The sequence below is a fragment of the Equus caballus genome, chromosome 15 (assembly GCF_041296265.1).
Source record: "Equus caballus isolate H_3958 breed thoroughbred chromosome 15, TB-T2T, whole genome shotgun sequence".
Classification (NCBI taxonomy): domain Eukaryota; kingdom Metazoa; phylum Chordata; class Mammalia; order Perissodactyla; family Equidae; genus Equus; species Equus caballus.
Genome location: NC_091698.1, coordinates 67,718,292 through 67,737,775, shown reverse-complemented (window position 1 = coordinate 67,737,775; position 19,484 = coordinate 67,718,292). Strand labels below are relative to the sequence as shown.

The 19,484-nt window shown below is 50.9% G+C and overlaps 1 protein-coding gene across 5 annotated transcripts in view; it reads left to right on the top strand.

Annotated features, from left to right (window-relative positions):
* Positions 1 to 19,484, top strand: part of TTC7A (tetratricopeptide repeat domain 7A) — a 121,370-nt gene that overhangs the window by 713 nt on the left and 101,173 nt on the right. For 2 of the 5 annotated variants that reach the window (XM_023619129.2, XM_070235511.1), the window contains exons 2-4: positions 7,252 to 7,415; positions 12,990 to 13,158; positions 14,758 to 14,815. In XM_023619129.2, coding sequence (XP_023474897.1) covers positions 13,057 to 13,158; positions 14,758 to 14,815 — 160 coding nt within the window. In that variant the 5' untranslated portion in view covers positions 7,252 to 7,415; positions 12,990 to 13,056. Of the gene's footprint in view, positions 1 to 7,251; positions 7,416 to 12,989; positions 13,159 to 14,757; positions 14,816 to 17,512; positions 17,648 to 19,484 lie in introns of those variants that run through there. The other 3 variants (XM_023619128.2, XM_070235510.1, XM_023619130.2) reach the window with 2 other exon arrangements.

Here is a 19,484-nt window from a genome sequence, read left to right as displayed (position 1 = left end):
TTAGGAGTTACCAGGGTGGTTAGGAAGGTTCTTCTGCCCCAGTAGAAAAGTCACATGCAGGTTGGGTGCTTTGGGAGAGAGAGAGAAACGGTTTTTGCTGTCTGCCCTTTAGGATCTTGTGGGCAACTGTGTCTGCTGTGAAATGGTGCTATCCGCACGTATCAGATCAAAGCATGGGCTGGACTCTTGCGCCGCCCCGCCACCAGCACCCCGGCCCTAAACTCCATAGGTGAAGGCTGTATCTGTCCCTCCTTGCCCTCCCTCTCTTTCCCCAAGTCAAATTGACAACGGAGCCCTGTCCACAGCAGACATGGTTGTGGGGGTTGACGGGCGCCGGCGAGGGTGGTGGAGAAGTGGGAACGAGGCCTAATGAGCCTCAGTTTTCTCATCTGTCGTCGGACTCGGGACCCATCCGGCCCTGGCAGTCGGTGGCTTTAGCAGTAGGGCTGGTTTGGCTGGGCTGGGCTCTCGTGCTGGGGTAGGAAAGCACCCAGATATGGCAGTGGGGAACACCCCACCCCAGTCTCCAACCTCAAATCCTGTCTCTCGAGCCTTCATCTCAGCCTGGAGAGGCCTCCCTGAGCCCCCTCTTTCAAGCCACTTCAGAGCCCTGTGGAAAGAGGCAGACAGTGAATAAATACAGATAGAAAGAATTTCAAAGACCGCCCAGCCTGCGAAGACTCTGCAGGGCAGGCGGGATGATAATAGTGATAGTGATAGCTGACACTTATCTAGCACTCATTGTGTGCCAGACTCTGTTCTAAGCATTTTAAGCAACTCATTGATTCCTCCCAACAACCCCTGCAGGCAGGTACTCTTGTCTGCCCCACTTAGAGATAAGGAAACTGAGGCGCAGAGACATAACTTGATCATCCAGCCAATAAGTGATGGAACCAGGATTTAAACCCAGGTTTCTGAGTTCATCCTTTTAACCACTTGCATTCTTACCTCTCAAAGATGTGTAGCACAAAATGCCAGCTTGAATTGTTGCCAAAATGGATGGGGAGGCAAGGAGGTGATCAGAGGGCAATTGAGAAGGTTTCGGGAAGCAGCCGAACGTGTCCTGGCTTCTGACTGGTGTTGGGAAGGGCAGAGCGTGTTTGCCCAATGAGGAGGAAGGATGGAAGGATACCCAGGGGGCTGGCCAGGTGTTGGGGACTGACAGTCCGGTTGAAGCTTTGAGGTAGGTCTCAGTGTGGTGGTGAGGGGCAGTGATCAGAGCCAAAGGTGCATGTGTGGGAGAAGCTGGGGAGAGCCCCTCTTCCAGGACAAAATTACAGGTTCCCCTCTGTTCCCTGCCTGGGTGGGTTGATGTGGCGGGGTGGGACTGGTGAGTGTGAGAAAGGAAACTGACCCCCACAGAGGGCACTGGGACCTGGGCGAGGTATGGGAATCTGAGTAACATTAGCACCACTGAGAATCACTCCGAGCCCAAGATAGGAACCAGGGCCTCCTCAAGTCTGTACAGGACGGTATTTCCTAAGCTGTTCTTTAGAGGTCTCAAGGAAGTTGAGTAATTAATTAATTGGTATCCCAGGAAGAAAAGGTTTAGGGAGCCAAAAAAGTTAAGAAATTGAACTTAATGGATTCAGTATGGTTAAACAGGCTTTTTAAAAAACTGCAGGACTTCTCAGAGCCTTTAATATGCTCACCTGCCTGTGATGTACAAACCAAGGTTAGAATAAAAATACTACATTTCTCAAACTTACTTTGATCATATTCTACGAAGCGCTGTTGGGAAGCACTGGTATGGCATAGTTTATAAATGGTATGGTATAGTTATAAAGTGCTTTCTCAGTTTTATTTTGATTCTTGTAAACAAGCCTGTGAGGAGGGCAGGAATTATTGTCCCCATTTTAGACATAGGGACACCAAGGCCCAAAGAGGTCATGTAATATGTATGTGTCAGAGCCTGTACCCAGGCCTGAGTCCCTGTCACCAAATGACAGAAGGGGGTCCTGCAGCCTGGCTTGGCTTTGCTATGGGAACTGACCAGCACTAGGAAGGAGATGGAGGGACAGTGGAGTCTCTCCTGCCGACTTTTGGGTTTGGTTCTATGAGCAGTTTTTCTCCCACTGTTCAATCCGGATGAACTATCCCAAAACGCACGCGTATGCACACACGCACATGAGGAAGGAAAGCAAATGACCCCAAAGCCCGTGCATAGGGCGTTTTTTGGATTGTCGGCTATTTTGGTTCTCTCTCCACGCGGTTCCCGGATCACTCGAGGGATTGAGAGCCTGTTTTTTGGGTGGGTGTCGGTGCTGACCCCCTGCAGCCCAGGAGCAAGATTCTCCAAGTCCCACCTGGCCTGTTAGAAGAGACTCTTAGAGTCAGTGACTGGAAACTTCAACAGTACCAGAATTTGGGAGAGAGGAGGAAGGTCCTGAGGGAGGGAGCTGAATCCCAGTGGAGCCCTATTTTACACACCGAGGCCTTGCTGTGTCTGTGGGGTTTGTAGAAACTGAAAATAGCTCCCAGACCATTGATTTCAAGACAGGGAGTAGGAGGGGAGGACCCAGCTGTGGGGGGCCTCTTACTGGTCGGTGGGCGATAAGGATCAGGAGATGCTCTCGCAGAAGGGGCCTCTACCCCCTTTTCCTGTCTGGGGAGGCTGCTCCCCAGCCACCACCCACCCAGGGGGAAGGTGCTTGCTACTCTTTGTACATTTTCTTTCAAACTCACATCCGGTTTAGATTTGGTCAAAATGGAGCAGGGGAACCCCGGAGTGCTGCTGGCTGAGATGGGGTTTGTTTGTGTAAAAACAAAGAGCCCATCCAAGGGGTTAAAAAAAAAAAGCAGAAAGAAAACTTTATTATGAAAAATTTGGAAAACATCAAAGAAGTAGAGAGAAGAATGAATCCCAAGTATCAACCAGCGTGAGTGATTGTGAACTCACGAACAATCTTGTGTGAGCTACACCCGGACCTGTTTCTGCCCCGCACTGCAGTATTTCAGTATGTCTTTATTAATAAGAACTCTTGAAAAATATATAACTACCATCCCATTATCACAGCCCCCCCCAAAGTCTAATGACTAAATTTTACAGTTTGTTTGTTAGATTCAGGATCCAAATGCAGCCACACCTTGCATTTGGTTAATAGGTTGGGTCTTTTATTTTCCTCTCCAACGTTTTATTATGGAAATTTCAAACATGCGGCAAAGCCGAAAGAATTTTGCGGGAAACTCATCAACAAGATTCTGATATTCTTTTACTGTATTGCTTTCTCATGTGTCTGCCCTGTCTCCATCCATCTTGAGGCTCCCCTAATCTGTACTCACCCCCCATCTTTTGTTTTTTAGCCAAATGATTTTTTTGTTTGTTTCGAACGGGAGATGGTTCTGAGCATTTCTTCAGTTAACGTTAGCGGGAGAGTGTTTGAGGCAGGTGGCTCTCGCTGTGGGTGGGAGGTCCCAGCCCTCTGCAGACCTGTGTGGTGAGCAGCTGCAGGGACCACTGTGTCCCCATCTGACCCAGTGGGGAAGGGCTTGCTCTGAGCTCTGGGCGCAGCTGGCTGGACCCAGGTTTCCTGACTGTGAATTGGCGGGTTGTGGAGAGGGGAGCTCTGCCCTGTAAATGTGGGTTCTGAGGGGGAGGCAAGTGTCCTTGAAGTGGGTCCCTGTGACCTGGAGCCCTGAGAGAAGCCTGGAGAGGGGTGGGGCCTCTGCCAAGGGAAGGGGGCTGGGCTGGGCTGCCAGAATCAGCACCCAGCTCCCAGAGTCTGTTTCACTGTGTCAGGAACATCTTCCTAATGCCCCTGGGAGGGGAGACGCAGAAACATTTTACCCAAACTGGGATAAGAGTAGGTTTCAGACGAGAGGATAAAAAGCAATTTGTTTTACCTTTGGAGAAGGACAGGAAAGCCTTATCTGGATTCCTATTTAACAACTGACAATCTAGCACTTGGAATTCCAAAACATCCTTCAGTTCCACAGACGGGCCAGATGAGATTAGTGGGATGGAAAGAAAAGGGGAAGGAAGAGGAAGAGTGGAGCAGGGAGGAGAGTTGGTCAAGGAAGAAAAGAAGGTAAGTTCCCAATGCCTGCTCAGTGTCTGCCTAACAAAAAGCGGAGACTGAGTGGGGAGTGCAGAGGGAGAGGGACCCGAAGTGTTAGTGTACAAAATGGTCTAAAACTCCCTGAGAACAGTTCTTATCTCTGTCCTTAGAATTACGTACTCTTAGCATGTAACCTACTGTTTACAGCTCTTAGATGGATCGTTATTTCTAAACTACCAGAAGCTCTGCTCTGCATGGGCTGCAAGGGAGACAGACTATTCTTTGGCTGTGTTATGTTATTGTTATGGGCTGTTACCATAACAACATTGCTTATCTTAATTTTCATCTATAAAATGAGAATAACAGCTACATTTTAGGACTATGCAGATAAAATGATACTATATAATAAAGTACCTGGCACTCAGTAAGCCCTCAGCAAATTTTAGTCCCCCTTTTGCATTAAAAGGCACTCTTGTGGTTTAGAGCAGTGCTTCTGAAAAGATCTGTGGTGAAGGATCGGTTTTATTTTAAATTCCCAATCTGTTACGCTCTGATACTTCCATAAAATACATAAACTGTTACCCCCTGAATTTTTATTATTCCATCCAACAGATTCGTAATTATCCTGTCACATTATTATCCACGTTTCTGAACGTGTACTCTAAGTTTCTCCACTCATCTCCGGGGACTGGGTCACAAACGCTCGCAGGCCGCCCCCAGGCCGCCCCCCGCCCCCGCTCCCCCCCACGGAGCACACTGTGAACGCGCACGTTTCGAGGACACTCCCATGATTTTGAGGGGCGTGCGCACCCCGGGGAGTATTTCAAGACTGAGGGTTGCCCCGGAAGGAAGCTGGTTTCTCTTGGCCTGAAAGGAATGGAGCCAACGAGCTGTGGGGAGCTCTGGGCGGGGCGGTTGGGTGGCGGAGGCGGGGCCTGGTAGCCCAATGGCTTTGCCGCGAACCCCGCGCGCAGGTGCTCCCCACGGCCGAGGGCGGGGACCAGCCCGGGAGGCGGAGCCTGGGGAGGGGCGGTTCCCTTGGAAGTCGCTGGTTCCTACTCCTACCCCTGGTTTTACAGATGCAGAACAGGTTAGGGGGGAAAGCAGCTTGTGCAGAGGCCCGCAGCTCAGGAATGCCGCTCAGGGACCCACTCCTAAGCAGCCCACCCTCCTCCTGGCTGAGGTTTGGAAATGAAGGAGAAGAGTGCCGTTTATTCCCAGTTGATTTTGACTTTATTTTTGACTAGGTGATAGATTAACATGGGTCGACATTCCAAAGGTATCAAAAAGTAAAGCGTGGAAAGCCTCTCTCGGCTTCTCCCCTTTTCCCCGGAAGCCAGCAAGGTTCTCAGACGTTTGCTGTCCTTTCACATATTTTTATGCATAAACACACGGTGGCCTGTGACATCCACTGTGTGCGCTCTGCTTTCTTATCATTTTTTGGAGTTCATTCCATAACAGCACATCCAGAGCTTCCTCATTCCTTTTTATGGCTGTGTGGCGTCCCTTTTTATGGATCTTCCATGCCTTATTTAATCAGCCTCCTGTTGAAGGACATAAAGGTTGTCTCTAATTTTCTGCTGTTATAAAGAATACCGCAGGAATGACCTTCGATATAGGTCATTCTATGCATGTGCAGGGATGTCACATCTGTAGGAGTGAATTCTTGAGTCGATGGGTTTGTACAAAAATAATTTTGTGGGGCTAGACCGGTGGCATAGAGGTTAAGTTCAGGCGCTTCACTTCAGCGGCCTGGGGTTTGTGGGTTCGGATCCCAGGTGCAGACCTAGCACCACTAGTCAAGCCACACTGTGATGGCATCCCACATAAAATAGAGGAAGATTGGCATGGATGTTAACTCAGCCCCAACTTTTGTCACACACACAAAAATAGTAATTTTGATATATGTTGGCAGGTTGCCCTTTATAAAGGTTCTTCCAACTTCTACTCTACCAGCAATGGATGATGCTTTGAACCAGGTACTTTTTGGACCATTTCCTCCAAATGTTAATTTTAAAAATCATAAGGTAGGCAGCAAAGGCAACCTCTAACAGGCTGTGGCCTCTTCAGAGGGAGACTCTCCTGTGACCGCTCCCTGGGCCTTGGGGGTGCTCTCCCAGAGGCATCTCCCTTATGCAGGGAGGGAGATTCTTCAGAGGCATGCAATTTGGTACCAGTGGCTTTGAGTTGTGAGCAAATGGTGATGGTCCTGAGAGTAAGGAGTGAGTGGCATCCTCGGGTAGGTCTGAGAAGGCCATCCTGGCAGCAGAAAGAGCTCTGTGCGGAGACGGGACCAGGCGCACATTTCTGGAGTCATTTTGGATTGGCAGGGAGCTCCCTGAGCCTCGGGCTTCCTTGTGGGGTGGGGAGAGGATCCGATTAGCTCAGCAGCTGTTTACTGGACGTCAGATTGAATGGTGGGCTGGTCCTCGTCCTGGTTGCAGGGGAGGAGCAGTGAGCAGTCACACACAGCAGCAGCCAGCTGAAGTTGTTGTGAAACCACATTCAACTTAAACCCTGCACCCTGAGCACCCACATCCCACCCCTGCCAGGTTGCCTCTGGGTAGGTAGCAGGAATATAGCGACAAGACTGGAGTGTTCAGTGCTGTGGGGGATGCAGCAAATTAAACCAAGCAGTCTAAGTTCACCTGCCAGGTGGTGAGGGCTGCAGATACGCTAACATATGTGAGAGAACTCTGGAGAGTGCCCGTACCAAACGTGGTCAAGGATTTTCCTTGTCACGCAGGTAAATCCGCTTCCCACCTTAGCTCTTCATGTTGGTTGCTAGGTTATCCCTGATTATGTTAAAATAAATACCTTAAAACCTAGAAAACCGGTTATGGTTAGACGGAAATTAGAAGCATGTGAAAATGCATGGTTAAGCCACCTCGTATGTTTTTCCCCTTCAGTCGTTTAAGGGGAATCCTCCTTGGTTTAAGAACTTATTACCCATTGTGGGGCCTGCGTGTAACTTTGTCCCTCATTTTAAATTCTGAAATTTGGGGAATTTGTCCCACGTCCTGGGAACTCTGCCTCCCCAACCACTAAACTACAGAAAATAAACCCAAAGGGGCCATTTGTACAGTGACCGGTTGTTTTTTTTAAGCTATTGAAGTTTATGGAAACCATGTCTTTCTGTCTTTTCTCGGATCTGGGCCATTCGCCTGCGGGGGTGGGGTGCTCTGGTGGGTCCAGGGGCGGGTACCAGTCTCCACATCTGCTGTGTTCAGGGGATCGCCGCCCTGTTTTTCAGATGACTTTGGGAAGTTGCTGCTGGCCGAGGCCCTCCTGGAGCAGTGTTTGAAGGAGAACCATGCCAAGATAAAAGACTCCATCCCTTTGCTGGAGAAGAATGAGCCGAAGATAAATGAAGCCAGAAACTATCTGAGTAGTATCCTTAACCAGGGGAGGCTGTTGGTAAGTTGTCAGCCCCCCGGGCTTGGGGCCTCCTCTCCTTTCTCCTGCCTCCTGTCTGCGGTCAAGCCTTCCCTGGGTCATTTGGTGACCTGAGCAGCAAGTCTCTTGTTAAGGGTTGGCCTTGTTCTGTTCAGTACAGTAGCCACTTGCCACGTGTGGCTCTTGAGCACTTGAAATGTGGCTAGTCCAAACTGAGATGTGCTGTAAGTGTGAAAACACACTGGATTTCAAAGACTTAGAAGAAAATGAAGAATGTAAAAAATCATTAATTCTTTACCTTGATTACATGTTCAAATGATAATATTTTGGATAAATTGGGTTAAACAGAATGTTAATTAAAATTAACTTCACCTATTTTTACCTTTTTTTTTTTTGCTGAGGAAGATTTGCCCTTAGCTAACATCTGTGCCGGTCTTCCTCTATTTTGTCTGTGGGTTTCCACCACAGCATGGCTGCCAACAAGCAGTGTAGGTCTGCCTCTGGGAACCAAACCTGGGCTGCTGAAGCAGAGCATGCCAAATTTAAGCACTAGGCCACGGGGCTGGCCCCTATTTTTATTACCTTTTTTAATGTGACTAGAAAATTCTACTAGAAAAACTTAGATTACACATGTGGCTGAAGTTATATTTCTGTTAGATAGTGCTTGGTTGATCTACTATGTGCCTGCTCCTTTGGGCTCTTTGACGGTCTCGGAAATAAAAGTTCAGGGAACCCGTGATCTAGTTGGAAACAGGCAAACATGCAGAGTTGGCTAGCGACAGAAGAGCTCAGTAACAGGGCAAGCCAGTTTAAGTCCATATGCATTTATTGAGCACCTACTGTATGCAAGGCACCAAGAGGAGGTATACAGGGAAGTATAATCACAGCTTTCTCTAGACCTTTACTATGCAAAGCATGGTCTACCTATCCACAGTATGCGAGCTGGTTAGGAATGCAAAATCTGAATCAGAATCTGCATTTTAACAAGCTTTCCTGGTGATTCATGTGCCCATTAAAGTTTGAGACTGTTCTAGATTACATTGTATCCTGAGCTATAATAGAGGTATGGGTATGTTATTAGAGACCCAAAGAGGATGTGATTTTCCAGGCGATGTTCCAAAGTAATGTAATATATTCACTGACTTAAACATTATATTGCAACCTACTATGCGCAAGGCATTGTGTTCTGTATTTTGAGGGCGATAAAGATGAGTTCAGTATGGACCGTGCCCTTGAAGAGCTTGCAGGTCTACTGGGAAAGTAATTCCCATTGGCAAATTGTTCAAGGTGGGCTGTGACACATGCAGCACGAGTGGTGTCCATGAGGCGGCAAGTCTGAGGGGCACACTCCCTGGAGTGAGGTGGGGGATCGACTCAGGGTGATGCAAGTATGAGAATTAGACCCTTGTGGGGGCTGGATCTTTAAGTGGGGAGGGATTTGGATATAGAGAGATAGGACAGGGCCTTCCAAACTAAGGAAGCAGAGTGTAGTCTGAGGGTTCCTCTTATAAGAATTTCATTACAGGGCCGGCCCCATGGCCAAGTGGTTAGGTTCGCACGCTCTGCTTTGGCGTCCCAGGGTTTCTCCGGATGGGATCCTGGGCAAGGACCTAGCACCACTCATCAGGCCATGATGAGGTGGTGTCCCACATAGCACAACTAGAAGGAGCTGCAAGTACAATATACAACTACGTACTGGGGGGGCTTCGGGGAGAAGAAGAAGAAAAAAAAGATTGGCAACAGGTGTTAACTCAGGTGCCGATCTTTGAAAAAGGAAAAAAAAATAGAATTTCATTAAAGTAGGTCAGTGAGCTGGAGTGAAAGGGAATGGTGGGTAATTAGGTTATCAAAGTGCATTGGGGCCAGAGTTGGGGCTGGAACACCAGGCCAAGAAGTGTGGGCTTTTTCTGTAAGCAGAGGGGGGAGAGGACTGGAAGCCTAGGGTTACTGCCTTTACACTCCTTGGCAGGGATTGTTGTCGCTTTGGGAGGTTTTGTGTTGGATTAAATAGCTCCTTGACCCTGAGCATGTTCCCTGACCTCTCCGACCCTCCAGTTCCTCATCTGCCAGTCGAAAGAGTTAGACTTGATTGGTAGGTCCCAAGCTTTTCCTACCAAGACCTCTTTTAATTTTTTTCTTTCCAGTAGACCCCATTAAATATTTAAAAGTTGTTTTTAGAATAAAAATGGCTCAGGCTTATTATAAAAAATTCACTAAATAAGTAGTTTGAATAATTTTTGCCATGTTTGCCACCCCCACCCCCATCCCCAGAGTTGAGTGCTGGTCACCATTTGGTGTGTGTCCCACACTCCTTTCTCTCTGCCTTAACAAACACACGTAGACACATATACAGCTTTGTTTTCTTATTAACTCACAGGATACATATTTTACAAGTTGCTCTTTTGCACCGAGAACTTTCACTTGGAGCTTTCTCCATGCCAATACCTCATTCTTTGTATTGGCCAAATAGTATCCACATGTATTGTTGTGACAACTGTTTTGTCTACCAAATCACATTTATTACGTACAGATTTTACCGTGCTTTATTAATCAAACATGTACATAGGCACCAATAACGTTGAGAAATCCACTGTTATCTAGGCCAAAGCTAAAAACTTGATGTTGATCAGGCAAAATAAAATATTAAAAGTGGTTTGTGGGATTCTCTGTCTTACCCCAAAGGCCAGGGTGTGGTGGGCGGCGATCTCTCCGGGCAACAGATGCAATCTCAGGCAGATTCCCGTGTATCCTGAGTAGCTCTGATGGGATGAGGATGAGAGGCAGGAGAGGTGGGTCCTGAGGCATGTCCTCAGGGTGGTCTGAAACTTTCTTCTCTCAGTGGACTCTGGGATCCTGTCCAGCTCCCTTCTGTGGAGGTTGGTGAAAACAAATCGTCTGTCATAACTTATCCACTGAGCGCCAGGCCTTGTGCCATCTCTTTGGTGCTTCACGGTAACCTGCAATGGTATTTACCATTTCCCTCATTTTCCAGGTGAAGAAACTGAGACCCAGGAGAGGTTAGTCACTTAGCCAAGGACCACAGTAGCAGGTGCAGGACTTGAAGGCCTGTCTGCCTCCACATCCCAAGTTCTCATGCTCTTTGCCACTTCTTGATGCTATTTCCCAGCGTACTGGAATAGAGATAAAATGATGACACAGAAACTGGATTAATCTTAGCAATGATGACATGCCTGCTTTTAGAGGTCCTATTTTGCATCTGTGAATTATTTCCTCATCTGTTCTCTCCTCTTTCCTGGGTATCCACATGAGGTCATTCTTTCCTTTCTATTGACAGAGACAATGAGGTACCAAGAGACTAGGTGACATGCTGGCTCCACACAATGGAGGGATGGTTCCCCACACTGAGTGACCTCCTGCACAGCATCCTTCCACAGGGCCAGGGCTCTGTGGTTCCCTGACTGTTGGATTGACTGGCCAAGAACATTTCAAATCCAAATGCAGGAGTCCTGCAGAGTGTAGCCAACTTTTAATTCTGCCACATAGGGCCATTAAAAAAGCAAATAAAAACAATAGCAAAACTGTACCATTGTCTAGTACCATCACTCCATAAAAGAAAATAGATCTTAATACCAAAAAGCAAGACAGATATGCTTTCAGAATTAAGGGCAACTTTAAAAAAATGGTATAAATTTGGCTTTATGAAACATGCACCACATTGTTCTCAATTCTTCCCCAGCTTGGTGGAAGCCCTGTTGTAGACTGTCATTGGTCTACCAGGAACCGCTCACTGTAATTTACAGCCTTTCATCGTCCGTCTGAACCTAGCTGCCCTCTTCCCCATTTACAGTAGGACAGGATAATAATAATGATTACTCATGCCCTGTATTTATCTAACTCCTTTCTAAAGAAAAGTTCAAAGCTCTTTTCTGGACTTTGCCCTATTAATGCTCTTGGCATCACTGTGATGGGAGGTGAGGGGTGGGTGTTGTTCTCTCTCCCTCACAAGGGGAAGACGAGGCCCAAGCAGGGAGGAAATGTGCCTGTGGCTTGAGACCGTGTTGGGGGAATGGCAGAGTCGTTGCCCAGCTTGGAGGGACCGTGGGCTGCATGCCTCGGCAGGTGTGATCTGTGGCCCTGGCCCAGCGAGTGGGTGGCCTCTTCGAGGAGACTGGCAAATGCCCTTGAAAACTTCAGCCTTTGAGAGGTCATCACTGGTTAGCAGGGCAGGTGTGCGGGGGCCGATTGGGTACACTTGGTAGAGGCGTTGTAGGAGTTCAGCAGAAGGGGGCTCCCTGTAGTCGGGGAGGCTTCCAGGAGGAGGTGGGCCCGAGCAGGGCCCCAAAGGATGAAGGAGGATCTGGGTGGGCTGAGAGGAAGGGAGACTGTTCCAGGGAGGGGACCTGTGTGAGCAAAGGCAGAGGAGGAATGTGTATCTACAAAAACTGAAAGGACCCGTGAGGAAGGAGAATTTGGCTTTGCTGGGCTGCATTTCCCTTAGTTGGCCTCTGAGAGGGCAGTAGATGGTGGGAGTGGTGGAGGCTTCCCTGGGGTCACAGGTACCCCAGACTTTGCTCTCCCCGCAGGGAGTCGGGGCAGCACCTTCCTGCCAGTGACAGAGGTGGGGGATGGGGGCCAGCACTATGTTTCCAGGGAGCTTTGTGGACAGAATTGCTGCTGTGCCGTGGGGGTGGTGCCCAGAGCCTGGCCTAAAGGGGTGGGGGCCGGCTGAGCACAGAAACGGAGGCAGTGGGTTGGAGCCAGTGGCCTCAGAAGGTGGGAGATCTTGGAGCCAGGCTGGGCCCAAGTCCAAGGCCAGGGCTCTCGGGCAGGGCTGGCCAGACCCCCTCAGGTCCTGAAGGAGGCCGTGAGAGTCCTTGTATGGGGTGGAGATTGGGTGTCAGCAGCACTTGAGAAAGTAGGGGAGTGAAAACAGGTCTGAATTTAGGCCGTTTTGGCATCCTGGATCCTGCACTTTCACGTGCTTCTGATAAGACGAGGACCGTGGCCCGGCTGGCCTTCGCTCTCCTGTCTCTGTCCCATGCTGCTGCTGTGGCCATTCTCCCTTCAAGGGTCCTGCTGCTGTGGGTGGGGGGCTTCAGCTCCAGGCCCCTCATCTGCATGGGCTCTTTCTGAGGCCTTTCACCTAATTGTATATTTGTACATATATGTGTATGAAGAGGCCCCCCCACCCCCCAAATATAAAGCTTTAGGCCTCACCAAACTTGCCTGGGTCCCTGACTCCCCACTTGTCTTGAGAATAAGTGCCTGGACTCCTGAGCACCAGCCTTGAGTCCAGCCTCTGGGGGCTTCAGGAGAGGGAAGACGGCCCAGTCTGCAAGCTGCCTGCAGTCTGGTCGGGGGGGGGGGGTGATCATAAGATAGACACATGTGAAGCAATTAGGGCCTCATGGAAGAATTTCAGTGAGAGCCACAATGTAGGCCGTGGACTGCAGGTGTGGAGAGGAGGGAGTGGTTGGCATGTGCTTGAGGGTCATGGAAAGCTTCCTGGAGGAGGAAGGGAGTTCTGAGCAGAGTCTTTGGCAAATCATCATGGTTCATTGGGGGATAATTCATTCCACAGTACAAGGTGGAGATGGGGGCAGGAGCCTGCTAATGTGCTTCTTGTCTTTTCAGCCACAGTACATGTGTGAGGCCATGCTGATCCTGGGCAAGCTGCATTACGTGGAGGGCTCGTACCGAGATGCCATCAGCATGTATGCGCGGGCTGGGATTGATGACATGTGCATGGAGAACAAGCCCCTGTATCAGATGCGGCTGCTGGCAGAGGCCTTTGTCATCAAAGGTAAGTGTGGGCGCCGGACGGGGCTCCCCATCAGCAGGCCTGGCTCGTTACTCTCTGGCCCCCATGTAGCAGGAGCAGGTGGCAGCTGTAGGTCAGTGGATGCTCTGTTGATGATGGGCCTGCAGGGCTGATGTCCCAGATACTTATCCCCTGGTACTGCCCAGGCACTGACCAGCTGAGGGGACTCCAGTGGTAACCAGCCATGCCAGTGCATACTGACGGATGGCAGGCACCAGGCTGGGATGTCAGAAGACTCAGGTTCTCACCCCGGCGCTGTCAACAGCTAGTTACCCAACTGAGTGCCTTTGGGTGAATTACATCTTCACCTTTCTTAGCCTCAGCTGACTTATCTGTGAGATAGGGTTGTAATACCTGCCTTCACGGGGTTACCATGACCAAGAGGAATCAGTTGTGTAACCAGGTTGAGAAAGGCGTAAAAAATGTGCCAGCTCCTTGTCAGGCTGGTGCTGGTGACTGACACTGGCTACAAATCGGGTGTTCTATGCTATAGAGCAGTCTGTCACTCCTCAGGTATTTGTGGGCACCTGTGGTGCTGGGATCCAGTGATGAGCAGGTCCGAACCAGTTCCCAGGGTGAAGGATGCTCTGGTGGGGACCCGGGCACACAGGGTCAGTGATGTAGAAGTTTCACGATACGGACTGTGGGTGGCCCACCTGGGGAAACAGTGCTGTTGAACCGCCCCTGATGGTGTTACATGTTAGTAAGAGACCTGCCCCAAACTTTGCACTTCAGGCTCCTTCCCTGGATCCCTGAACCCTGGGATCATGTAGCCTGAGGGGTGACCCTTGGTGGCAGTGACGTCTCAGAGCGCCTCAGACCAGACCGTTGCCAGGAACCTTGGATGTTTTGATCATCTCCTTATTCCGGCACAAACCAACCCGGAGAGAAAAGTCTAGAAATGCAAGTGGCCCTGTGGGGATTTGGTCTGGCGTTGGTAGAATATTTGTCACCTTCTTTTCCATTATAGATAGGGACATTCTCCCCATCTTATATATGGGGAAACTGAGGCCCAGAGAGGATATGTACCTTCCCCAAAGTTACCCAGAGATTTATGGTGGAGCCAGGATTGGAACCTCTACTCTCTGACATGGGCTTTGGATTATGAGCCTCCCACCCCCATTCCTCTGTCTCCTTTAGGTCCTGGGGGACTGACTATGACATCTGTGCAGGGCACAGCCTCCTTTGACCCTGGCTGGTGGGACCCAGGGCTGTTTGTCCACCTCTAGGTCCCTGAGCCCCTTTCCTTGTTGAGAGACTGTTCACACCATCCCAGGAAACCTGCTGAAATTGCCACCCTGGACAGACTCGGCGCCAGACTATGGGAGGGCAGGTGCCCACCCGGGATGGTCCAGTGTGTGGGGTCTTGTCCCTTTGCTCTCCCTTTCCCTTCTCTGGCACAGGCCTGTCTTCAGGGTGATCTTCATTTGGCCTTTGGGTTTCTTGGGCCTCTTGGAAACCATTTCTGCCACAGACTCCGTGAACCTAACACCCTTCCGTAGGGGTCCTTTCCAGCACTTTTTCCTGTAGACCTGGCTCAGTACCCACTGCTCCCTGTCTCCTGCTCTTTACTCTTTCCAGCCTGCCTCCAGCTTCTTGGGGGAGCACAGTGCCGGTGGTCAGAGGTCCTGCAGGGGAGGTAAGGAGCCAGGCGCCACTGGCGTGGGCTGCTTGGTCATGGGCTGCGCTAGCTCCCTGTCCCACACTGACTGCACGTGGCCTCCCACTCCCTTCTCCTCTCTGCCTGTTCTCTGTGTCCTGTTGCAGTGACCACGCCCTGCTGCTTGGCATGCCGAGGTTCACCCGACCCTGCGTGTGCTTGAGACTTGCACGTGGCCTCCAGGATGTGCATGAGGTTGACCTTCCTGGGTTTGGGGGAATCCAGTGGGTCTCCCCATGAAGAGAGTAGGGGATGGGGATGGCTGGTCATTGGTCCTGACTCCATTTATGAGCAAGGGGGTTGATTTCATCGGCTTGGGCTGCCGTAACAAAACACCAGAGACTGGCTGGCTTCAACAACAGGAATTTGTTTCTCAGTTCTGGAGGCTGGGAGTCGAAGATCAAGGGACCAGCAGGGTTGGGGTCTGGTGAGGGCTCTCTCCTTGGGTTGCAGATGGCTGCTTCTCACTGTGTCCTTGCATGGCCTTTCCTCCATGTGTGCGCGTGGAGAGATCCCTCTCTCTTTCCCTTCTTACGAAGCCACTAATCTCATCATGAGGTCCCTACTTCATGACCTCACCTAACCCTAATCACCTCCTAAAGGCACCATCTCCAGATACCATCACATTGGGGGTTTGGGCTGCAACATGTGAATTTGGGGGGACACAAACGTTCAGTCCATAGAAAGGATGGTGGCAGCAGGAGGCCACAGAGTTCACAGAATAATACTTATTAAGCCCTCACTCCGTGCCAGTGTACCCCTGCTGAATGCATACATCAAGCCCCTGAGTAAGTATTCTCTTCATTCCCGTGTTATAGATAAGGAGTGAGGCTTGAAGAGCTGACGGGACTCATGCGCATTTCACTGCGAGTGGGGCAGCCTTGAACCCAGGCAGCCAGAGCTTGTAAACACCCTGTGATGGTGCTGCTCAGGATTCTAGTCTGAAAGGAATCATAGCGATGATCTAGGCCAATCCCTCACGGTACACATGAGGAAACTGAGGCTGACAAAAGTCAAGCGTCTTACCTGAGATGACGGTTAGCTTGCCTTTGAACTGGAATGCTCCAGCCCTGGCTGCCTCTCAGGTTCACGGTGTCACACTCCATGTGGCCTCCCCCTGGAGCCTTCCCGGCCTCCTCACGAGGACTCCGCCTGGCCAGGCCAGTACACCACAGCTTATTTACCATTTTTCATTGGATTCTGCTCCATGGTTCCATTTGGTACCATCCAGTGGGGCCGGGAGTTTGGTTCTCAAGCATGCCTGGCCGGAGGGAAGAGGACGGAGCCCTGCGTCGTGGGGGAGCCTGAGCTAGGCAGGCCTGGAGGCTCAGTTGGGGCGTGTGTGTGGGTGTCTCCATTATGGAGCACCTGTTCTTGTTGGAGGAGTGGGAGCAGGCTCTGCGTCTCTTCACCCCCGCTCCCAAAAGACAGAAAAACACACTCGACTCACCCGCTTTCCCCTGCAGAGCAGAGGGACTTGGCGTTGTGTCCCTTTGAGGCAGCACTCACAAGGACTCGGCCTTCCTCTGAAGTCGGGAGGATGTAGGTTAGACCAGAAGATGCTTTCTGATTCCTGGAGGGACGATGCCTTTGGCATGGTCATTCTGTCCCTGAGGGTAGTCAGAGGGGCCCCTAACTGGGCAGTAGGGAGATGGGGACTTCAGCCTCTCCAACCTCCTTCAGCCCTGGGTAGAGTAGGAGCCGTGGCCGCTGGTGAAGTCCCGCACCACCATCCCATGGGCCTGCTTGGTGTGGAAGCAGCCCAGAGCCAGTGATGTTGGTGCGCGAGTTGTTCAGAAAATTGCTTTCATATGTCAACATCAGTCGTTTTGGTCCAGAATGGGGAGTCTGCCCCTCTCCTGCCCCATTCCCCTGGTGCTGCAGTGGGCCCATTGTGACTTCTGCCAGCCCACTGCCCCCTGACCAAGTGTGTCAGACCAGGGGAAGGCCCTGGAAAGGAAATGTTCCCCGCCCATTTCCGGGGCAGATGATAAATATCTGTTTTTGATGGCACAGCCCCACCACTGTCTTGGTTTGTTTGGGGGGAACATCTTCCATGGACTTTGTATTAAAAAACAACCTAGAGGGGCTGGCCCTGTGGTGTAGTGGTTAAGTCCAGCATGCTCCGCTTTGGCAGCCCAGGGTTTGCAGGTTCAGATCTCAGACATGGACCTACACCACTTGTCAAGCCGTGGTGTGGCAGTGACCCACATACAAAATAGAGGAAGATTGGCACAGATGTTACCTTGGGGTGGATCTTCCTCAAGCAAAAAAACAGAGGATTAGCAACAGACGTTAGCTGAGAGAAAATCTTCCTCACCAAAAATAAAAGGAAAACAACAACCTAGAGTCATTTGGTTTCAAGGTCCTCCTCAGAAGGCCCGTCCACAGTGCCACCTGCTCTCAGGAAGTCCCTGGCACAGCCTGCTTGTCTGATCTGCTTGCTCCCGGCTGTCAGCCCTCTCTCCCCTCTGAACTTGAAGCCCCTGGAGGACAGGTGGTCATTTCTTCTGCACCCCTAATCTTCTCTCCCTCTTCTCCCTTCCCAGAGCCTTGTGTTCCAGCCGAATGAGGTCTGCTCCTAGACTCCAACGTGATCTACAAAGTTCTGTCTCCACCTTTTCTCGAGCCACTGTCCTTGCCTAACATGCCCTTTTTTCCTTACTCTGCACGCAGGTTGCCCTAACACTCCCATCACGCTCAGGTCGGGTGCCTCTCCACCAGGAGGTTCCCTCGGTTGCAGCTACAGCCTGTAGCATTCACTTCCTCCTCAAGCTCATTTGCACCTTGGCCTGGTCTCCCCAGTTAGAGGTCAGTGTGTTTCTCCTGCCAGGGGTCTGGTCTCTCGTAGTTGTACCCCTCAAGGTCCCTGGCCCAGCTTCTACAGGAGAAAGTAAAATTTCCCAGCAGTTGATTCAGTGTGTGCCTGCTGGGGGTGCCACAGTGAACAGTTAGGGTCCCTTCCTTGAGGCAGGGGCAGGCAGGTGAGCGGCTCGAGGAGAAGCAGCGGCTCTGGAGGAGGAGCTAAGCTTGCAGTTTGCTCTGGCAGAACTGATGAGTCATAAGCTCCCTGGTGCCACTCCTTCCTGCCTAGTCCCTGATTGACAGGCCATGGTGTTGGTGAAGTCTTCCATTTGGAAAAAGCAGGAAATGGAAACACCCCAGGTGCCTGGTCTGTAGCTTATTACTGCAGCCCACTGGGGCAGGACAGCAGACTTCCTGCCTGGCCATGGTGCCCCAGCCACATGGCTGCCCCTAATTCTGTTCAGTGGGGAGCTCCGCCTTGACCTCTTGGCAGGACCATTCACGAAGTCCCCCCTGGGGCTGCAGCTCCCCAGCAGCCCACTTCCAAATGGGGTGTCATGCCTGGGATGGTCTTATGAGCTGAGCAGTCAGAGGGCTTCTTGGCCAGGTTTGGGGTCCGTCTGGCCCTACAGTTCCCCAGAGCTCCCTAGTCATAAGCCTCTGGGTGTTTGGTATCAGCTCTTCTCCACGGATGAGAAACTAGAGCCAAAGATTGTGTGACTCAGAGCCCTTGGCTCTAGATCCAGGCCTAGAAGTTTCTGTCCCTGAGGCCTCCTCTCAGCTCCCCAGCCCTCAGTTTAGTGGGTAAGCAATGGGCTGGGCTGGGAGTGCACATGCCCCTTGCCCCCAAGCTGCGTCTGGCTCTCTAGCAGCATATGAGAGCCACAGCACAGGGTCCTTGTAAGATCCTAGGCAAGTCAGGCCTTTCCCAGGCCCCAGCCTTAGCTCCTAACGGGGTCCGGTCTTCCTGCCTTCTCTGCCACTACCTTCAGCAGGTGCAGAGGATTTCCAACCCCGATTATCTGCATTGACCCTCAGCCACCTTGGGTTGTTGTCCACAGGCAGAAAGGGCCCCTTAGTAAAACCGTGTTGCCCAGAGGGACTGCCAGAGTGAAGCTGGCCCCTTTTTGTAGGCCTCACTATAGGCCCTAAAAAGTGTCTAACACAGGCTGATATCCTGAAGTGTTCTGCCAGATGCCCTAAAGCTCCAGCCTCCATGGCCCAAGGTCTTGCCTCAAGACAAAAGAGGCTGCATTTCAGCCGGGGATGCTGCTGTGTATCTGGAATTACACTTTCTTAGCTGGGAGATTCCAAATCCTCACTGCCATACCTGACCTCAGCTCAGCCAGTCCTGCACTTCAGGAGCTGTCCCCTCTGACATCATGCTTCTGCGGATGTTTCCATATAACTAGACTTATGGTTGTAATGACAAAAATGCAACTCCAACTAGCTGGAAAAGCAACAACAAAAAGGGGGAGGGGACTGGAAATTTATGGGCCCATGTAATTAGAAAGTCATCAGGGTGGGTGGCATCAGGTATAGCTGGATCCAGAGGCTGCGTGTGTTGAGGTCTTTCTCAGCAGCTCCAGGTTTACATGGTCCTGCAGCATAGCACTCACAACCTCAGAAGGAGAGAGGGCCTCGGGGAGGGTTCTCATTGACCTGGCTTGATCTTATGCCCACCCTGGAACCAGTTACGGTGACCAGCATCTAGGTGGCTGGGTTGGTGCCAGGGTTGGGATTTCCCCAGTTGAATCTTGTGGACTGAGTTGGAGGAATAGTTCCTCAAAGTAAAATCAGGGTGCTGTTACCAAAGTAGGTGAAAGGTACAGAGGGCAGAACT